An 18,618-nucleotide genomic window follows, 5' to 3' on the forward strand; every position below is an offset into this window, starting at 1 on the left:
TGTGATGAATGTGACAAAGCTTTAAGTTGTAAGAGTACTTTAGTTAGCCATAGAATATTCCACACAGCAGAGAAACCATATCAGTGTGAGGAATTCGATAAAGGTTTTAGTAAAAAGAGTAATTTAGTTAGCCATAGAATAATCCACACAGGAGCGACACCATATCAGTGTGAGGAATTCGATAAAGGTTTTAGTAAAAAGAGTAATTTAGTTAGCCATAGAATAATCCACACAGGAAAGAAACCCAAGTAAGTGCTAGGAATGTAACAAAGCCTTTCATGAACCATAGAATAATCTAGACAGGAGAGAAACTGTATCAGTTCCAGGAATGTGCTGTGGCAAAGCTTTTAGTCAATGAGACACTGATTAGCCACGAGGAACCGTATATGAGTGAAGATTATAATTCCATAAATGGCTTATTTTAGGAGACATGGGACATTCGACACATTCGAGCTGATGTGAAAAGAAGGGCCTAGTTCGTCCCTTGAGAGGATGTGTTTGAGTTGACGTGGTAAAGTCCCTGTTCAGTGGAAATGGCCTGATATCATTTTGGAAAGCTATGGCACATATCTTCAAACATATTTTCAGGAGGAACCTTGATCAGATAGTAGAAAGTTTCAGTGTCTAGTTTGGAGTTGATAGCCTATTTATTAAGCTACTCCTGTAGCCTATTAATTATATGTATTATGTAATTTGTGTTTTACCTTTTTACTTCAGCCCTTATTGAAGGCATGTTTTGTAATTAATACATTGATCGATTGTTCTCATTTGAATTATTTGGACAATAAATCTAGTAGCCTACATAAAATAGGTTGATAGATTAAGATCTTAAAGGAACACTCCAACTTTAATTAAGAAATTTGCTTATTTGCCATCTTCCAGAGTCAGATAAGAAGATACATACCCTTCTCTGTGCTTGGTAGGAAGCATGGAGACCTATAAGCTTATCTTAGCTGCAATCACTGGAAGTGACTTGGCACCAGTTAGCCAAGAATTTCTCTTTGAATTTTAGGTGCTGTTTCAATGCTAAATAAGTGAGTGAGCCAGTAAGCTAGCTACAGTGGTGCCGTGACCCGGATCTGGAGTAAGTTTAGGGGGGTGAGTGTAACTGAGTGAAACAGTCCTTGTGAGTCCTGAGTAGGTAGGGAGTTGTTGGTTAAACTCACGCCCCCAGTATAAATACTGTCTTTTCGGTGGCGTAGCTGGTTAGCTGGTTAGAACAGTGGTTTGCACCGCAGGAGACCCGGGTTCATTTTGCGTCATGCCTAACGCCCACTAGCTGTTCTGAAATCACTGTAAACCACAGCCTCTCGTTATTGCTTAATTTTTCATCTACCATTTGTACAAAATAATAAGAACCGTTCATATTGAAGACGCACAAAAAAAGAATACAAAAATAGAAAATAAAATATAAAGAAAAAATACAAGAATACATGTCTATTACTCCTCTGTAAACCGAGCCAATGTCAGCCAACACAGCCCTGACTTTACCATGTCCACAGGAACATTGATAAATAGGCAAATTAATGAACAGTCAGTACATCAACACTACTGGTCATTTCATCAATTTAACAGAATGTATGTACAGTAAAGCTGTGAGAAAATGGCTCCATTCTTCATTCTTCTCACATCACTTCTGTCTGTGATGCCTCAAGGCTAATTCATTATGAATAACTGAGAACAGAACAACCTTGGTCTCAAGGTTGAAAGGGTTTGGATCGTCAAGAGACTTAAACTCCCCTCATCTCCCAAACATGTGTCTGCATCTTTAAAGACCATCAGGTAGGAGTCAAACATACTGTATGAATATCTTAATGTGCCATATGCCTGAGAGAGACAGCTAACATCAAGCTAATTACCATGCCGGTCTACGGGGAGAAAGGCTGTTTCACATTGACATGTCTTAGTCCCACTTTATACAGCTCAAACATGCAGGGATGACTCCCGGTCCAGGGATGACTCCCATTCCCATCCATGTCCCATAGCTGTCAGGCAGCCTGGGGTCAAACGGAACGGGACTTTCCTACTAGGGCTGCACAATTAATCGTGAATTAATCGAAATCGCGATTATGACCTCCGCAATTAACTAATCGCAAAAGGCCGCAATTAATGTGATAATTTTGCTTTGAATTGAGTGTGCTAGGACTACACGGACGAATCACAGGCGCTTATGCTGTCTGACCAATCACATGCGTTCCCGCTGAGTGCGCTGTGCGCAGCAATTTCACTGAGAAGACAGATAGCAGTAGGTCAAGACGAGTGTCACAAGAGTACCTGCAGCCGTGAGTAGTGAAAAAATGAGCGAAAACGAGGTCAGTGCGTTAGTAACAAGAAAAGGATCAACGTTGGTTATTATATATGAATATTATATATTAAATATTAATCACAATTATTAATCGCAATTACCATTTTGAAGCAAATAATCGCAATTATTATCTTTTGTCATAATCGTGCAGCCCTATTTCCTACACATCGATGGCTCCATAGCAGTCTGCCTCGGTCACTCCAACAGTCCAGTGGAAGGACTTCTATAGAGGGACACCAAAATTAAGGCCCAACTGCCACTTTGCTTTACATCGAATGTAAATGAAATACTGTAGCTAACGGGGTCAAATGTCACCTACTCCTGCCGCGCAGCCATGATGCTCAAGTCTGTGGTCATGACCAGGGGTGTCGTGGTAAACGGACGTGGACCCACCTTGTTTTCCCGCATTGACTAACACGGTTGATCAGAAAATAGGTGAGTAAACTCTCATTTTAAAGAGGTGGGTAAACTGAGTTTACGCTCCACTACACCCCTGGTCATGAGCACATGTACTGTACACGGTCATGTGATTTTGTTATGAGCTATCAGAAATAAGAAAGGCCATCCACTGTTGAAAGATACTTGATGTTGGAATTCAATGATCACACAATGCACACTGCAAATTGAAGGATTTATTTTTGTTGAATTGCACAATATTTTGTGTGAATTGTATAAAGAATGTAACAAGAATAAAATTTAATAAAAAGTCATAAAGCAATTTAACAGGCACTGAAATACTATTGTCCTTCAAACACTTTTTATGGCAAGATAACCACTGTGATGTATCTCATCTTAGCAAGTAATTTAAGTGTGCAAACTGCAAAGTATAGCATCCAAGATTTAACATGCATACTGCACATAAACTGTTTTATTGTTGTGATATGTAGCTGTATTGAACAGAAATCCCTCTTAACTTAATTGGAAAGTTCACCATCTTCTTTTACAGTACCACTGATTCTGATTTACAATGTAGACAAAAGGGGGATGCCCATCAATTTTTGATAATGAGGAAAGCGGTTTTCTCCAGGTTAAGGAGTGAAAGAACATTGTTATTTGGTCAGATTGGCCTGGTGATTAATGAGTACATGAGCAGTGATTGTTGCTCCACGTCCATCACAGCTTGTCAGTGCTGACCACAGGGCTGAAGGACTTGCCAGACTCGGCCATGAAGGTCTCGATCTCCGCCACGGTACGAGGAACACAGGTGAGCAGCTCCATCCCATCAGCCGTCACAGCGATGTCATCCTCTATACGCACCTGGAGGTACAGGGATGGGGGGGGGGGGGTGAGCAGTATTAGATGAGACTAAACCTGGGTCGAAGAGAGAGATGATCAACTGTATAGTGCAACACTGTATTCCCATAGAGAGAGATTGACGGAGATGGAAAAGTCTGAGGAATGGCTGTGCGTATCCACTACTGACCCCTCCGAAGCCACGGAAGCGGGCCAGCACGGCGTTGTCGATGAAGCAGCTCTGGGTGGGGTCGGCCAGGGCCTGGTCCAGGAGGTGGTCGATGAAGTAGATGCCCGGCTCCACCGTGAGGACCATGCGCTCCAGCACCGGACGGCCCATCCTCAGGCTCTTCAGGCCAGGCTCGTTGATGCGCTCCACACCCTGGTGGACGATGGGAGACGACACAGACACCATTAGATCCACTGATACCACTTCAATCCTCCGAAGTCTTGTTACGTAAAACGCACCATTATAATGGGACTGCGGGTGGAAATGAGCTGTTTTAGCTATAACCTTGTACAGTGCATCTCTCCCTATTCTATAGGGTAAATGTCTACTGTACCTTGTCCCTGTCTTTAAAATAAATAAAAATCAGAAATCATAATATCAAGTCTATTATCAGAGAATCGGTACATCATTCAATGGTCATCAGGAGTGTAGTGGTGACTGAAGAGGTGAGTATACTTTGACTAAAGAAGTGGGTATACTGTAGCAGAAATGTTAGTTTTTACATTAGTGGTGTATAAAGAAGTGGGTATACTGTGGGTCCACTGATGATCATGTATGCTGAGAAGTATACAAGCTGACGTTCTGTAACCAGGCACGGAAACTCTATCACACTCTTTTGGCAAACAAACCATTGTATGTTGACATTTTGGGGACACATGAATAAATCTGACATCCAATAACAAAATAAACAGTTGATATTCTACCTCCGGGTACCCCCCCACGTCGTGCACGTCGATGCCCAGCAGGTGTCCCAGGCCGTGGGGCATGAAGACCGAGCCCAGGTGCTGCTTCATCATGTCGTCCACGCTGCCGCGCAGGATCCCAGCCTTCACCAGCTCCTCCAGGTGGACCCGGTCAGCCAGCCGGTGCATCTCGGCCCAGTTAGCCCCTGAGACACGCACAGGCACGCACACACACACTCCGCTCCGTCACTAGAGGACACTAACCGAAGTCAAACACTGGCCTCGTCAGAGCTTCTGATTTTATTAGTCAGCTCTGTGATGTGCTCTTAAAAAAATTACAAATTATTATTACACAAATAAAGTCCCTGTGACATACTAGCCTCATGTCCAGGGGGTGAACTTGTACATCAAGCTGCCTCACGCTAAGGAACCAGGAGATAGGCCCCTGCCCTATGGGCCACTAGGCTCCAGAACCATTGGCTCTCCAGGCTACTTACTTACACAAACGAAGGCAAGGATGAATTATTTACACGCTATAACTATAAATAAATAATCCTGGGGCGTGTACTGTCATCTGTCATACTGTATGCATTAAACATATATCTTGATATTATATACATATATATTGCAAGAGAAAGTGTATACGGTCTAAGCCTTTTCTCTCCCCGTGTTGTGAATACCCGTCTAATCTGTGAGCACGTCGATACAGTACCTGGCTTGATAGCCGCCATGACGGCGCGGGACGACTTGAGCACAGCCTCGTAGATGGCCTTCTGGTCTGGTGTGAACTTGCCATTGGCCGGGAAGGAGCAGGTGATGTCAGAGGAGTAGCAGTAGTACTCTCCGCCCATGTCAAACAGACTGCAAAAGACACACACACACACACACACACACACACACACAATAAACAGCTGAATTGTGTTACAGCTGGGCCTGTGTGAATTCCAGCCAATCAATATCAAATCCAGCATGTGTATGATCTGTTTTGAGCAGGCGCTGTTTTCGTGTTGCGTCACCGTGGGTGTTCCTCACAGCCCCTTTTACTCCCCGCCAGCAGGCAAACTCAGACCGCCTCAGGTCCAAACTCAGCGCAGTGCGCCTTGAACGACACAGAACAGCCAGGCAGAGAACGTACTGGAACAGTTATTGCTGACTAACCACATGTCTCCCTCCGCAATGGTCTTGTCGTTAGGAGCCCCAGCATGACCGTAGTGCAGAACAGAGGCGTTGTTCCCACTGTTGAAGAGACACAATCATCATAAAAAAAACAAGAATGAGAACCACAGGATGAGAATGTGATATCAACGGCAGGTACTGCTGTTATCAATTTTTCTGGGGGAGAGTATTCTTTGGCTGAGGACTTTCATTTGGGGAGAAGGTGTAAAATGGAGAATTCCTAGGCCTGATTAGGAGGAAGCGCTGGCTGTGTAGCTCAGTCACCATCAGTGAGGCTCGGGCCACAGATACAGAAGTGACCCCCCCTGCATCCTACATGTTATCTTTAGCCACTTGGCCAGCTGCCAAGTTGCTCCCCGGGCTGCCCATTGCTCCTGGCTGCCCCTGGAGGAGGACGGCTGGGATGGGTTAAATGCAAGAAAGAATTTCCAGAGATGCGTGTGTGTGTGTGTGTTGTGTTTGGTTGTCGCCGCTCATTCACTGTGTATTTGGGTGATCTTGTGTGTTGATCACTGTGTGGCGAATAAAAGACCTTCAAGGTACCTAATTAAATAATTAAAATATAAATGTAAAAATGTGGATGATCCAGCTGAACCGTAGAGCTTTGAACTCCAAATCAGACTCCTTGGGTGCTCAGTACTGCTGTTAACGTGGCTGGAAGGATGTCCTCCAAGAACTGACCCGGGGAGATGGCAGTGCATAGAAAGGGAATAGTACAGACTAAGCACACTTCGCTGGGAAGCAGCTTTATATAATAAGCTAAAAGTAGTGGTCGAGTAAGTAGTAGTTATCAGCATGTCGCTGGAACAGTGTGTTAGGTAGTGCAAGATCATTTCATGCATTTCAGTGACGGTTTTCTGTAATCCCATTGGGTGTGGTGGGCGGGGTGGAGGCGCCTTACGTTCCACAGATGCAGGTGTAGGACGTGTGGCGCATGCCTCCTCTGGTGTAGCAGTAGTGCTGGAACAGACTGGAGGAGGAGAGACGAACGTCGCTCAAATAACAGAAAGCAGACGGCTTTAAACTTAACTTGGTCATTCAGAAGCTGTAGCAGCCGATCTAAACCGCGCTAGAGGATCATACGAACGCTGGCCCGCCCAACGGAGGCGTTCAGAGAGCAGTTCAAACACTCCTGACCTCCTGTGGCCCCGCTGCTTTTACATCCTCCTCCCCACTAACCCCCACCCCCCCCCCCCACCCAGGCAGACACATCAAACGCCTCTGGCTCTCTGGCAGCTCTGCAGCAGCGTCGGGATGCAAAGCAGGGCTATGAGACTGTGGGGGTTCCTCGCCCAAGGCGTCTTCTCGGCGTCGGTGTGAAATGTACCGCGGCGGAGCCAGAGGAACGCACCGTACCTTGGCAATCATAAAAGAACACGCTGTTCTACAACCTCCGTTATCGGCAGACGGTACTGCCAGCCGTACGCCTCGCGCCCTCCTGACTGAACAATATAAAATCGTCTTGCCAAATGCATTGCGCCAAAAACAGATCACGCGCTTGAGGAAACCTACACCGTTATGGTGCGAAGGGTGCCATATTGCTGACACACATGGCAATTGACAAAAAAAAAATGAACTCACCTCTCCATTTCATATTCCTTCAGGCCAGGTTTCACATGTTTCATAATCTATGGAGAGATTACAAAAAGGCTTCATTTCGACTGAGCTGGGACATGTTAAAAGAGGAGCAAACCGGGACCTTTCAATGAAGAGCCACAAACAGCCAGACAGCCAGGCCTGACCTATGGTCTGAACCACAGCTTCATATATCATTAACTACACTCCACTCAGCTCAGAGCAGACCCTGACATCCTATTTCCGGAACGTGATGAGGCTGAGTGTGGAGCTTCTTGGCCCTCTGCCGCAGGTCTGTCGGACCCCTGCAGGACCCTACCTCTTTATGGGCTTCGCTGGAAATCCTGTTAGTGTAGCGGAGGACCTCCAGCTCCATATCAGTCTTAGTCAGACGGCTGCAGGAAGAGACAGGGACAAGGAGTCAAGGAGGTAAGGAGCTTATTAACATGGTGTGTGTGTGTGTGAGTGAGAGTGTGTATAACTGTCCTGTCGGGTGTACATTTATCCATGTTAGCATGCATATAAACACTCTTCTCATCTGGGAGCCACAGGCTAAGAACTACAGAGGAGGCTAAAGTTTATCTTTAAAATATGTATGTGCTGTAAATGAGTTGGACTCATTGGAGGGCTAGCCTTCATCTGGGAAGGGAGTACAAGGTCTATGAACACAGCATTGAGAGGAATCCTACAACAATGAGATAAGACCTCTATAATGGATGTAGATATCATACCAGCATTACCCATACTTGAGAATACTCCTCACTCCATTCTTAGTCTGGGAAATCAGCACTTGCATTCTTGTTAGCAAGGTTATTGTATTTTTTTTACTGTCTATTCTTGGACATCCTTACCATTTATTCTCAAGTAATGTTCTCTGTCACATCATGAGAGACAGCTGCAGTCGACTAATGAAGTTCTTAGAAAAGGTTCCACAGATGTAACACAGGGGACACGGTAACCAATGGTTACCGCGAGGTTGATATCTTTCTGATTACAGAGTGTGTACTAAATGTAAGCTCAGTTTCATTAGCTCAATGATACCCTGAATAAACATTCACATTTTGACTATTTTAATGTACACTATCAAAAACATGAACAAATATGATCGCGTCTTCTCACCTCAGGAGGCGCGTGCCTGGATGGCGTGCTACCTAGTTATTTCAGAAATGTCAGTTCATCAGGATGGAACCATGAACTATTCCAGCTGAGCAGGCTGGCTTACAGCTCTGTCTGGGAGGCCAGAACAGCCCACAGTGAAGCCTCTGCCTCTGACTGAAGCTACTGAATTACCTCAGGAGAATGCAGCTGCGGCCACTGGCTCACTGCTGGGGGTGCATGTTCAGATATACTATTGGCCATTTTATTACATTGACTATTCTAGCCATTTTCAGTTGGAGAGTCGAGAGTCACGAGTCGACAATAAACTGTCAATTGTTTGTCATAAAACTCTGCCAGCACTCACGAGTGAAGAGAGGAAATGAAAGTGAATCTGCTCACCATTCTACAATGACCGGATGCAGAAGTGTGTTGTTCACTTGGAATCTGTGAAAGATAAGCATGTGAAGGTCAAATCTACTAGTAATAATAGATACATAGAAACATATCTAACACATGCATGTATAGTTTTAAGATTAGGCTTTGGAACCCCTTAGATATAGCGCTTGGGACTACAACACTAGCATCTCTATTGACTTTTTAATCTTAACATTTTCAAAGTAGAGACAATTTGTTTGTAGATCAAAGAAATTATGCAACATGACAAGAACAAAGAGGTTCAAGAACAAACTTGTTCAAGGCCACGTAACAAACGATACTATAGTTTTGGCACAAACTGAACTTACAAGCCGGAACAAGCATCTTTATCTCCAACACATTAGTCCCAGAATGAGATTAATCTCCACCATTCACTTCATGCTTGCTTACAAAACGATAATGACTTTCCTTGACCATGTGTAATTCTAATGAAGCAGTTGTTGTTAATTAAACATACTGGCTGATTCCTTCAAAGGAGGCTTCGCGGCAGATACTCCCGCTATCTGTATTCTGTCCTCTCTGAAAGAGAGATGCACTTGTGAGGCCATTTTCCATCTAAACGTTGATATAGATACATTGCTGGGATACAGAACCATGTCATCAATTATTGTCAGTGTGGGGTGAAAGGAAACATCTGATAATACACATTTCTGACAATTTCATTCGTTTATAGATCTGTTAGCAATCTGATACTGTAGTTCCAAGCAAGTGTTAATAACAACATGGTTCTACTGTGTATTAAGACAAAAAAATCTAGCATACCAATGTTAAGAGAACAGCTGGCTTCATGTTGGACAGGACATCAGGAATCTAAAAAAGAAACATGCCATTGTTAATCATAAACTTGATCAAGTTAAGAGGCATATTTGAGGGTGTATGATAGATATTATGGAAGAGAGACAAACTAAGATGCTGTTTTCTTATCATCCTGCGCTGCAGACAGGAAGGTCTCTCATAAGCAGTGATGTGGCTCTATGGCTCCCCTTACTGAGCAACCATCAACGAGCTTAGTGCTGTTTATTACTCATCTGCAAACAGCAAATGTCAGCCAACACAGCCCTGACTTCATAGGAACATAAACAGGTAGACCAATGAACAGTTCTATTTAGTTCTACTGCCAATGTAATCCATCTGTCATACCGTATCTCTACAGTCACACCTTTCAGGAGGATATTGAAATCTTTATCCCACATCCACCTGTTGAGCGGCAATCTATTTGTCTAATTGCAGCTCTTATTAACAACAATACAGATTACATTCATGTACTGAATGTATCTGGAGATTCTGGACGATGACGTACAGTCTCAACCAAGGTTGAAAGGACAAGAAATGGAAAACTCCCCACGTCTCCTTGTTCAAACCTAATTCCCGTTATTCAGCAAAGAAACAGCTGTCTGCATCTTAAAAAACCATCAGGTGAGCGACAGAGCCACTGCATGCATACTTAATGTTAATGGGCCATATGCCCGAGAGAGACAGAATTACCATGCAGGTCTACAGGGATTAAGGCTGCTTCACTGATCTATCCTCCCTACCAGTGATGTGGTACGGAGATGGTGGGAAGCTACGGGGGGGGGAGGGGGAGGGGTGATCTGATATCACTTCCTCGTTACTGCCACGGTTCAAAGATACTTTTCAGCAGAGATAAGATTGGCATCTTAAAGACCTGAACTTACTGCAGCGCAGATATGCCCACACACACTTACGTCACAGGTGTACTGCACTTCATCAACAGCATACTTCTCCTTGAAGTGTTCTCTGGGGTGGATCCTGTCAACAGGCAGATAAACGCCATTTGAAAAGTGTCATGGAGCCCCAATTTATACAGCTCAAACAGGCAGGGGCGACTCACTTTCCCATCCAAGTACCGTAGCTCTCGGGCAGCTTGGGCACAAACAGGATGGACTTTCCTGTGTCCACATCGATGGCCCCATAGCAGTCTGCCTCGGTCACTCCAAAAGCCCAGTGGAAGAAAGACTCCTACACAAGAGCACAAATAAGCAACATGACCTTGTGTGACATGGCGAGTAGAGACATCATTAGTCAGTCTTCTCAGATATTATTCAGTGGGCTAAATGTTTGAGCTAAATGTTTGATTCACTCAAAGAGTGTGTGTGTGGGGGGGGCTCCGCCCAGGGGAGTCTCGGCATCCTACCTGTCTGAAGGCAAGGTCCGTGTCGGTGCAGTACCTCTGCTTCTGCTCCCCTCCCTGCAGGACCACCACAGACCTGGGCAGCAGCCCCTCCTTGGCCCTCAGGCCCTGGCACAGACGCCTGCGGTTCTCAGCGAACAGGGCCGCAGACACCCTCAGGGTCTCCTTGCCTAGCCAGTACACGGGCCTGGAGGACAGGGCAGCGCACAAACTCTGAACATGCAGTCCTAATTGGGCACCGACTTGTTTATAATAACCCCACCTGGAATTTGATATTTGACAGTGAACAAGATAAAAACTCGATCTCTGATCAGTTTACAGCCTGTAACTAAGTAACATGGAGAGTGGGTTAGGCTGCAACACTGTCAAAGTTCAAACAAAGATTATCACTCAACTTCAACACCGTGCCTAAACCTTTTCATTTAATTAACTTATCCATACCTCTAGGAGTACTAATTCTGCCTATTCTCAGATATTATTCAGTGGGCTAAATGTCTGATTCACACAAAGAATTGTGTGAGGCCAAAAGAATTGGCTAGGCATGCACCCACACCATCACACGACAGCCTCAGAGGTACTACAGGTGTATCTCAGAAAATTGGAATATTGTGAAAAGGTCCATTATTTTCCGCAATTTAATTCAAACAGTGAAACTTTCATGTATTCTAGATCCATTACACAAAGCGAAATATTCAAAGCCTTTTTTGTTTAAATCTCTATGATTGTACAGTAAGTTCAGTATGTTCATTTATACACTCAATACTTGGTGGGGGCTCCTTTTGCTAAAATTACTGCATCGACGTGGAGCGTGGCATGGAGGCAATCAGCCTTGAAATATTTCACTACATGTGTATGAATCTATAATATATTAAAGTTTCACTTTGTGAATTCAATTACGGAAAATAATAAACTTTCCACAATATTCTAATTTTCTGAGATGCACCTGTATATTGATATGGAGTTTCAGCTAGGCAATGGCTTATTTCTAAATTCCATACATGAATACTACTACACTGCTCAAAAGATCCTATGCGCATTATGTTCCCAACCTTTCAGGTCTTGTAAGATGACTGTATGTAATGCAATGTAATGTGTGGCTATAATTTACAGCCTACCTCAAAATCGCAGCAACGGTAAACGCCAACGTTAGCAGGTAAGGGTAGTAATTTGCCGTAATGCCTTTTGCAAGCTAACCATCATTATATCCAGTGTTTTAGTTAGTAAATCCAGCTAGGAAATGAGCTTATTAAATCAAACCTTGAACGAGATTTTGACAATTTTCAAAGCTAGCTGCTTGCATACAAAATATGTCTAGTTCTATTGAATGCAACACAAGCTAAAGTTGCAAAGTAAATCATGATGTTAATAATATTAGGTGCAAATATGTGTTTACAGTCATATAGAGCTACCCTATTTGCAAGCGCTGAGCTGTAAAGCAGAGTAAAATCCAACTCACTCCGGTCTCGCGGCCATGATGCTCCTGACTGTCACGTGCAGCTGGTGTCACGTGGTTTCCTCAGTGACGATGCTGATTTTGCTTCCTCAGTATCATATATATAGCCTATGACTATATCTGTCATAGTAAAGGTTAGTGGAGGCCAAACCACTTTTACACGCGGTCATTAAGCAATTATTGCCCTACATTTATCTCTAGAGAAATCACATCACAGCATTTTAACACAGTATCTGGACTGTTCAAGGTCTAGTTTTTTGTGCGTGCGTGCGTGCGTGTGTGTGTGCGTGTGTGTGTGTGTGTGTGCAGGGACAACGCTAGACATTTTGGGCCCTATGAAAGAATATAATATTGTGCCCCCCAAACCTAGACTTTATGATGATAATGATGATGATGATGATGATGATGATGATGATGATAATAAATAATAGTAGTGGTTTATGTCAGTGCAGGGCCTGTGGAATCATCTTACCCCCCCCCCCCCCCCCCGTGTGTGTGTGTGTGTGTGTGTGTGTGTGTGTGTGCGTGCGTGCGTGCGTGCGTGCACGTGTGTGTGTATTTGTGTGTGTGTGCGTGTTTGTGTTGGGTGACTTTCTTTCAAAGGGCATGAAACAGCTTACCTCACTTGGAAAAGCTATATATTTACCTCCACCCAGGACGGGGGAGGTGGTTATGTTTTCGGTGCCCTGTGTTAGTTCGTTAGTTTGTTCGTTAGTCAGCAGGATTACGCAAAAGCTACCAGACCAATTTTCATGAAACTCAGTGGAGGGGGCATGCGCCAAAGAAGAACCCATTCAATTTTAATACAATTTTGAATCCACCTCATCAACACATTTCTTGTATCAGGATGCTTTCCCTCCGCTTTCAAGACTGCCAGAGTCACCCCCCTCCTGAAGAAACCATCTCTCAACCTCTCTGATGTCACAAACTACAGACCGGTTCACCTTCTATCCTTTCTACCGAAAACACTTCAACATGCTATCTTTAACCAACTATCTTTGTATCTCCACCAGAAGAACCTCCTGGACCCCCACCAGTCCGGGTTCAAGGCTGGCCTCTTAACAGAGACTGCCCTCTTTGCAGTGATGAAGTCACACCATGCCGTGAGAGTGAACTCTATCTCCTCTGTCCTGATATTCCTAGACCTGTCATCAGCATTTGATACGGTAGACCACCAGACCCTCCTCTCCACCCTCGAGGAGAAAGGCATCGCTGGCTCTGCCCGCTCCCTGTTTGCATCCTACCTGACGGGCCGCTCCTACCAGGTGACATGGAGAGGGTCTATGTCGGGACCACGTAGTGTGACTACGGGGGTTCCACAAGTGTCTGTTCTGGGTCCTCTCCTGTTTTCCCTCTACTCTACATCTCTGGGTTCTATCATTCGCTCCCATGGCTTCTCCTATCACTACTATGCTGATGACACCCAACTGGTCCTGTCATCTCCCCCTTCTGATACACAAGTGGAGGCACGCATAGCTGGGTGCTTGGCTGACATCTCAGAGTGGATGGCGACTCACCACCTCAAGCTCAGCCTGGACAAGACTGAGCGGTCGATCAACACGGTCACAGCTCTTCTGTCTTGGCCCCACAGTGGTGGAATGAACTGCTCACCAACATCAGGACAGCAGAGTCGCTGCCCATCTTTCGCCGAAGGCTCAAAACTCATCTCTTCAAGAAGTACTACCACGATCCTCCCTCTTAAGCACCAATTTTATTTTTAAATTGCTAATCTTGCATTTTACCTTGAGCACTAGATTATTCTATCAGTCACTTGTTTTAGAAAAGAGATGCACTTGTGAGTTCTGCCAAGTAATAGTACATTGGCTTTTCCTACGTTAAATGTAATTATTGTAAGTCGCTTTGGATAAAAGTGTCAACTAAATGACTGTAATGAAATGTAATTTTGGAGTGGATCCAAATCACGGTACAGATCCATAAATTATTTTCACTTTTGTTAACATTACCAGATAGACAGGCAGGGTAGCCTACTTCTGAATCTTTAATACATCCATGGTTAGGATACACTGCTAGCTTCTAGCTAAGTAGCCTAACATTAGATATAAGTATCGATAGCATGTTGGGAAGGATTGACGTAGCTAATTCGACGATACGATACGTCGATGCACCACCAGTATATTTTTGACATTTGTCTCTTTTCAGTACCAGTGCCCTAATATCACTGTGCATGCTGAGTATTGGTGCCCTAATGTCACTGTAGCCTACTGTACATGCTGACGACAAGCATCATGGGTGGACGTCTGCACTCTCCGACTGCCCTTGTTCTATCCACCCATGTCAAAAATACGTGCAACGGGGTGGAAAATATCACTTAGTTGCAACGTGAGCGTATAGTTTGGCACCCTGGCTATTCCAGTTTCATTATTTCTGAACATAAATCAGAGAGATTGCACGAAGCATGTGTGAGAATGAATAGAGGTTTACAGCAGAGGCTATTTCCCCTTTCACATGTTGCGTCACCATAGGTGCTCCATCTAGCCACTTTAAATCTCCATCATTAAACACAGCAGACTACCCTACAGTATGAGACTGCAACCAGCAGGTTGCAACCACACCAATATTGTATTCTTTCATATGACCCACAATTTCTAGTGGCACCCTTGCTCTCACCATCTTTATGTCTTAGGGTGGTCAGGAGTTATCAGGCAACTTGATTGTACCTTGGTGGAAAGGCAAACAGGTCCATTCAATACATATTTTATTAGTCCAGCTACTGTTGGCTACAGTAATATGCCACACAATACAAGTTATTTTTCTAATCCATAGAATGTATAAATAGATATAAATAATAATATATAATAGTGATAATAAGTCTATCGTTCTATAATAATAATAATAATAATAATACTATTACTACTACTACTACTAATACTAGCAATAATAATAAACTAAAAATAAATAAACAATAATAATAAAATAATAATAATAACAGTAATACAGTACGTAACAATATTGTTGTTATTATTATTATTAATAATAATAATAATAATAATATAGAGATAATGTAATTTGCTGTCATTTTCATATCCATACATTATTCACCAGTCATTTATAGCATTTAATGTTTTTTTTTCTTTTATTTTCTTTTATTTTTTTACTAAATAAACCGAGTAGGGTTAAAAAATGGCATGACTGAAGACTGTAGGCTTGCTGCTAGCACACATCAGGGTTGCTGCTAAGCACACATCAAGGTTTCTGCTAAGCACACATCAGGCATGCTGCTAGCACACATCCACTCATTCGAAGGTCAGCAACCATGGCAGCAACAGGCCATTGGCAGTTTGCTGTACTGCTAGAATACAAACAGCAGGGGGAGGTGTAACTCTCTTTGAGTTAGTATTGTGACTGGAACATTTAGAAACAATGAATCAGTGTTACAGAACAATATGAAAATGGTCCTGGACAAAACAAAACCCAGAAGCTAACTAACAGAATAACAACATGTTTTGTTGACCATATAGTAATACATTTACTTCACAAGTTAACTAACAGAATAACAAAATGTTTTGTTGACCATATAATACATTTACCTCACAAGCTAACTAACAGAATACCAACATGGTTTGTTGACCATATAATTCATTTACCTCACAAGGTGAAGTCTGAGGAGTCCCAATAGGAGCATCTCTATGACTACAGTATATTGGATAACAGAATCCACAGTTAAAAATTAAAACAAACATTCATCATTCTAAATTCATATTTACCTGTAAGTGGTACTGCAGATGAGAAAGGAGAAAGCATCCAGTGCCCACAGGTATTATCCAGTTCATTAGTGCTGTATAACCTACAGTATCCAGTGTATTAGTGCTGTATATAACCTACAGTATCCAGTGTATTAGTGCTGTATAACCTACAGTATCCAGTGTATTAGTGCTATTTAACCTACAGTATCCAGTGTATTAGTGCTGTATAACCTACAGTATCCAGTGTATTAGTGCTATATAACCTACAGTATCCAGTGTATTAGTGCTATATAACCTACAGTATCCAGTGTATTAGTGCTGTATAACCTACAGTATCCAGTGTATTAGTGCTATATAACCTACAGTATCCAGTGTATTAGTGCTGTATAACCTACAGTATCCAGTGTATTAGTGCTTTATAACCTACAGTATCCAGTGTATTAGTGCTGTATAACCTACAGTATCCAGTGTATTAGTGCTATATAACCTACAGTATCCAGTGTATTAGTGCTGTATAACCTACAGTGTACGTGTGACTCTTGTTCTTGAATGTGCTGGAGCCTGTTGCTGGGTGTACGTTTTATTTGCTATCTGCCCTTTCCTCCAGACACAGTGCCTCAGTGGGAGCTTCAATTTATATATATGTAGGACTTAATTTGAACGGGAAAAATAGTTCTACTGACCAAACACTCATTAGGTAAATTAATGCGTTTTGCAGATTCAAAAAGGTCAAAGTGAAATCTGCATGGTCATCTTCTGAATTGAATTAATCCAAAATATTGCTGCTCACCAAGAGTCACAGTCAAGCACAGAGGGATTGTATACTTGAGTCATGAGCTACAGTTAACCGGTGCCATTTCCCCTGCATGCTATATTTAATCTCTGGTGCCAGCTGCAAATTCTGATGATACAGTTGAACCATAGAGCTTTGAACTCCAAACCCGACTCCTTGAGGGCTTTGGACTGTCATGCTGGTTGGATGTCGGCCTATGCCCTTCGAGAAAGCGACACAGCAGGGAGGCAGCGCAAAACAATGGAAGACTAAACACTAAATATACTCTTTGCTGGGAAGTAGTCTTGTAAAAGGGCCGGAGACCTCCAAACTATTTTCTTTTTTTACCATCACTTTTAGCAAACAGGGAAATGAGATTTGAGTTTTAAGGTTGTTAATGAGTGAAGAGATTTGAGCACAGATTATGAATTCTCAATCCACATTGTTACCTTGAAAGGCTACACTAAGTCTCCCTCTGAAAAAAACCTTGAATTCGCCTGGTTGACGTGACGGAAGGTTTTCTCAGCAGATGGTCAGTTCTCAGCAGTGGCCCTCTAACCAAACCTGAGCCAACAGTTCCAAGACAGGCCTGTTGAATTTCACCAGTCCTGATATATAAATATCAGCGGAAAGCAGTTTGTTAGACAGAAGAGTATGGAGTCTTCCTTAGAGAATCAGCCTCAAGCTAGAAGGAGGAAAGAATGGGAGAGAGAGAGAGGGAGGGAGAGAGAGAGACAGGGAGGGAGGGAGAGAGAGAGAGAGGGAGACAGAAAGAGGGAGGGAGAGAGAGAGAGAGAGAGAGAGAGAGAGGGAGACAGAAAGAGGGAGGGAGAGAGGGTGAGAGAGAGAGAGAGATAAGAGACTGAACAGACTGAGCTCCAGAAGCAAACTAGGGATGCTTCTCTCTTACCAACGTGCTGCAGCCAATTAGGCAGATAGCGAGCTGACGAGGGGCTGCATCGTAGCACCGATTATTTACCCTCCTGAGCCACCCAGTCAGGGGTTTAATTAAAACACAAAAAACTGCCCGCGAGAAACTGGAAATGGATTGTGCTGAGTGGGCGGCTGTTGCTACATCTTCTCATGAGCTCATCTTCAGATGATCACAGCCACAGAGGCTCCCAGTAGATAACTGTGAGGAGGGATGGGTGAAGTGGGTGGTCAGATCAGTGTGATAACTGGATATTAATCGGACTCCTGGGGACATAATTGTGCTTATTCCACCTCATAAACTTCGGTAACCAAAGAGACTGTCAGGACAAGGGGAAAACAATTCAATTTATTTGAATCTCATTAAATCGTCTGAAAGACAACAGAATTTCCACATTAAGCTGTTTACCAAAAGTTCTAAAGAGTCTTTGGTTAACTTAATTCAAAAGCTTCCACTTCAAAAGAAAACCCTGCCAGAGATTAGATGAACACTGGCCGGCCCAAAGTGGTTTTTCACAGAGCAGTTCAAACATCTCCGACTCCTTGAACTGCTGCTTCCTCCTCTCATCTAATTAGCACCCAGCCAGACACATCAAACCCCTCTGCATCCCTGACAGCTCATCACGCATCATCGCTCCTAACCAGACAGATACGGAGGAACTCTCGCTCTCCTCTCAAAGTATTCTTTCTAACTCATAATCATAACGTAAAATATGAGGTGAGAGGACATAGAATCACTGTCCTGCACTGTCCTGTCTCGTCCCTGCACTCTGTCCAATGTTGTCTCCATGTTATGCACCACGACTAAAAGCAAATTCCTAGTATGTTGAAAAACCGCATGGCAATAAAACAAATTCTCATTCTGATTCTGGT

The 18,618-nt window shown here is 43.4% G+C and overlaps 1 protein-coding gene across 1 annotated transcript; it reads right to left on the reverse strand.

Moving 5' to 3' along the window:
- Nucleotides 1–2,929: 2,929 nt before the first annotated feature.
- pepd (peptidase D) lies at nucleotides 2,930–12,388 on the reverse strand. Its single transcript, XM_084436522.1, has 15 exons — nucleotides 12,343–12,388; nucleotides 10,890–11,073; nucleotides 10,587–10,714; nucleotides 10,441–10,504; nucleotides 9,497–9,544; nucleotides 9,192–9,253; nucleotides 8,699–8,743; nucleotides 7,521–7,596; nucleotides 7,208–7,254; nucleotides 6,528–6,596; nucleotides 5,609–5,686; nucleotides 5,163–5,311; nucleotides 4,472–4,656; nucleotides 3,729–3,920; nucleotides 2,930–3,562 (listed from the first exon to the last, which is right to left on the reverse strand). Exons 1-15 carry the CDS (start codon nucleotides 12,357–12,359, stop codon nucleotides 3,419–3,421), a joined length of 1,488 nt encoding a protein of 495 aa, XP_084292648.1. The 5' UTR covers nucleotides 12,360–12,388; the 3' UTR covers nucleotides 2,930–3,418.
- Between the last annotated feature and the right edge of the window lie 6,230 nt (nucleotides 12,389–18,618).

Source organism: Borostomias antarcticus (assembly GCF_949987555.1).
Source record: "Borostomias antarcticus genome assembly, chromosome: 4".
NCBI classification, from domain to species: Eukaryota; Metazoa; Chordata; class Actinopteri; order Stomiiformes; family Stomiidae; genus Borostomias; species Borostomias antarcticus.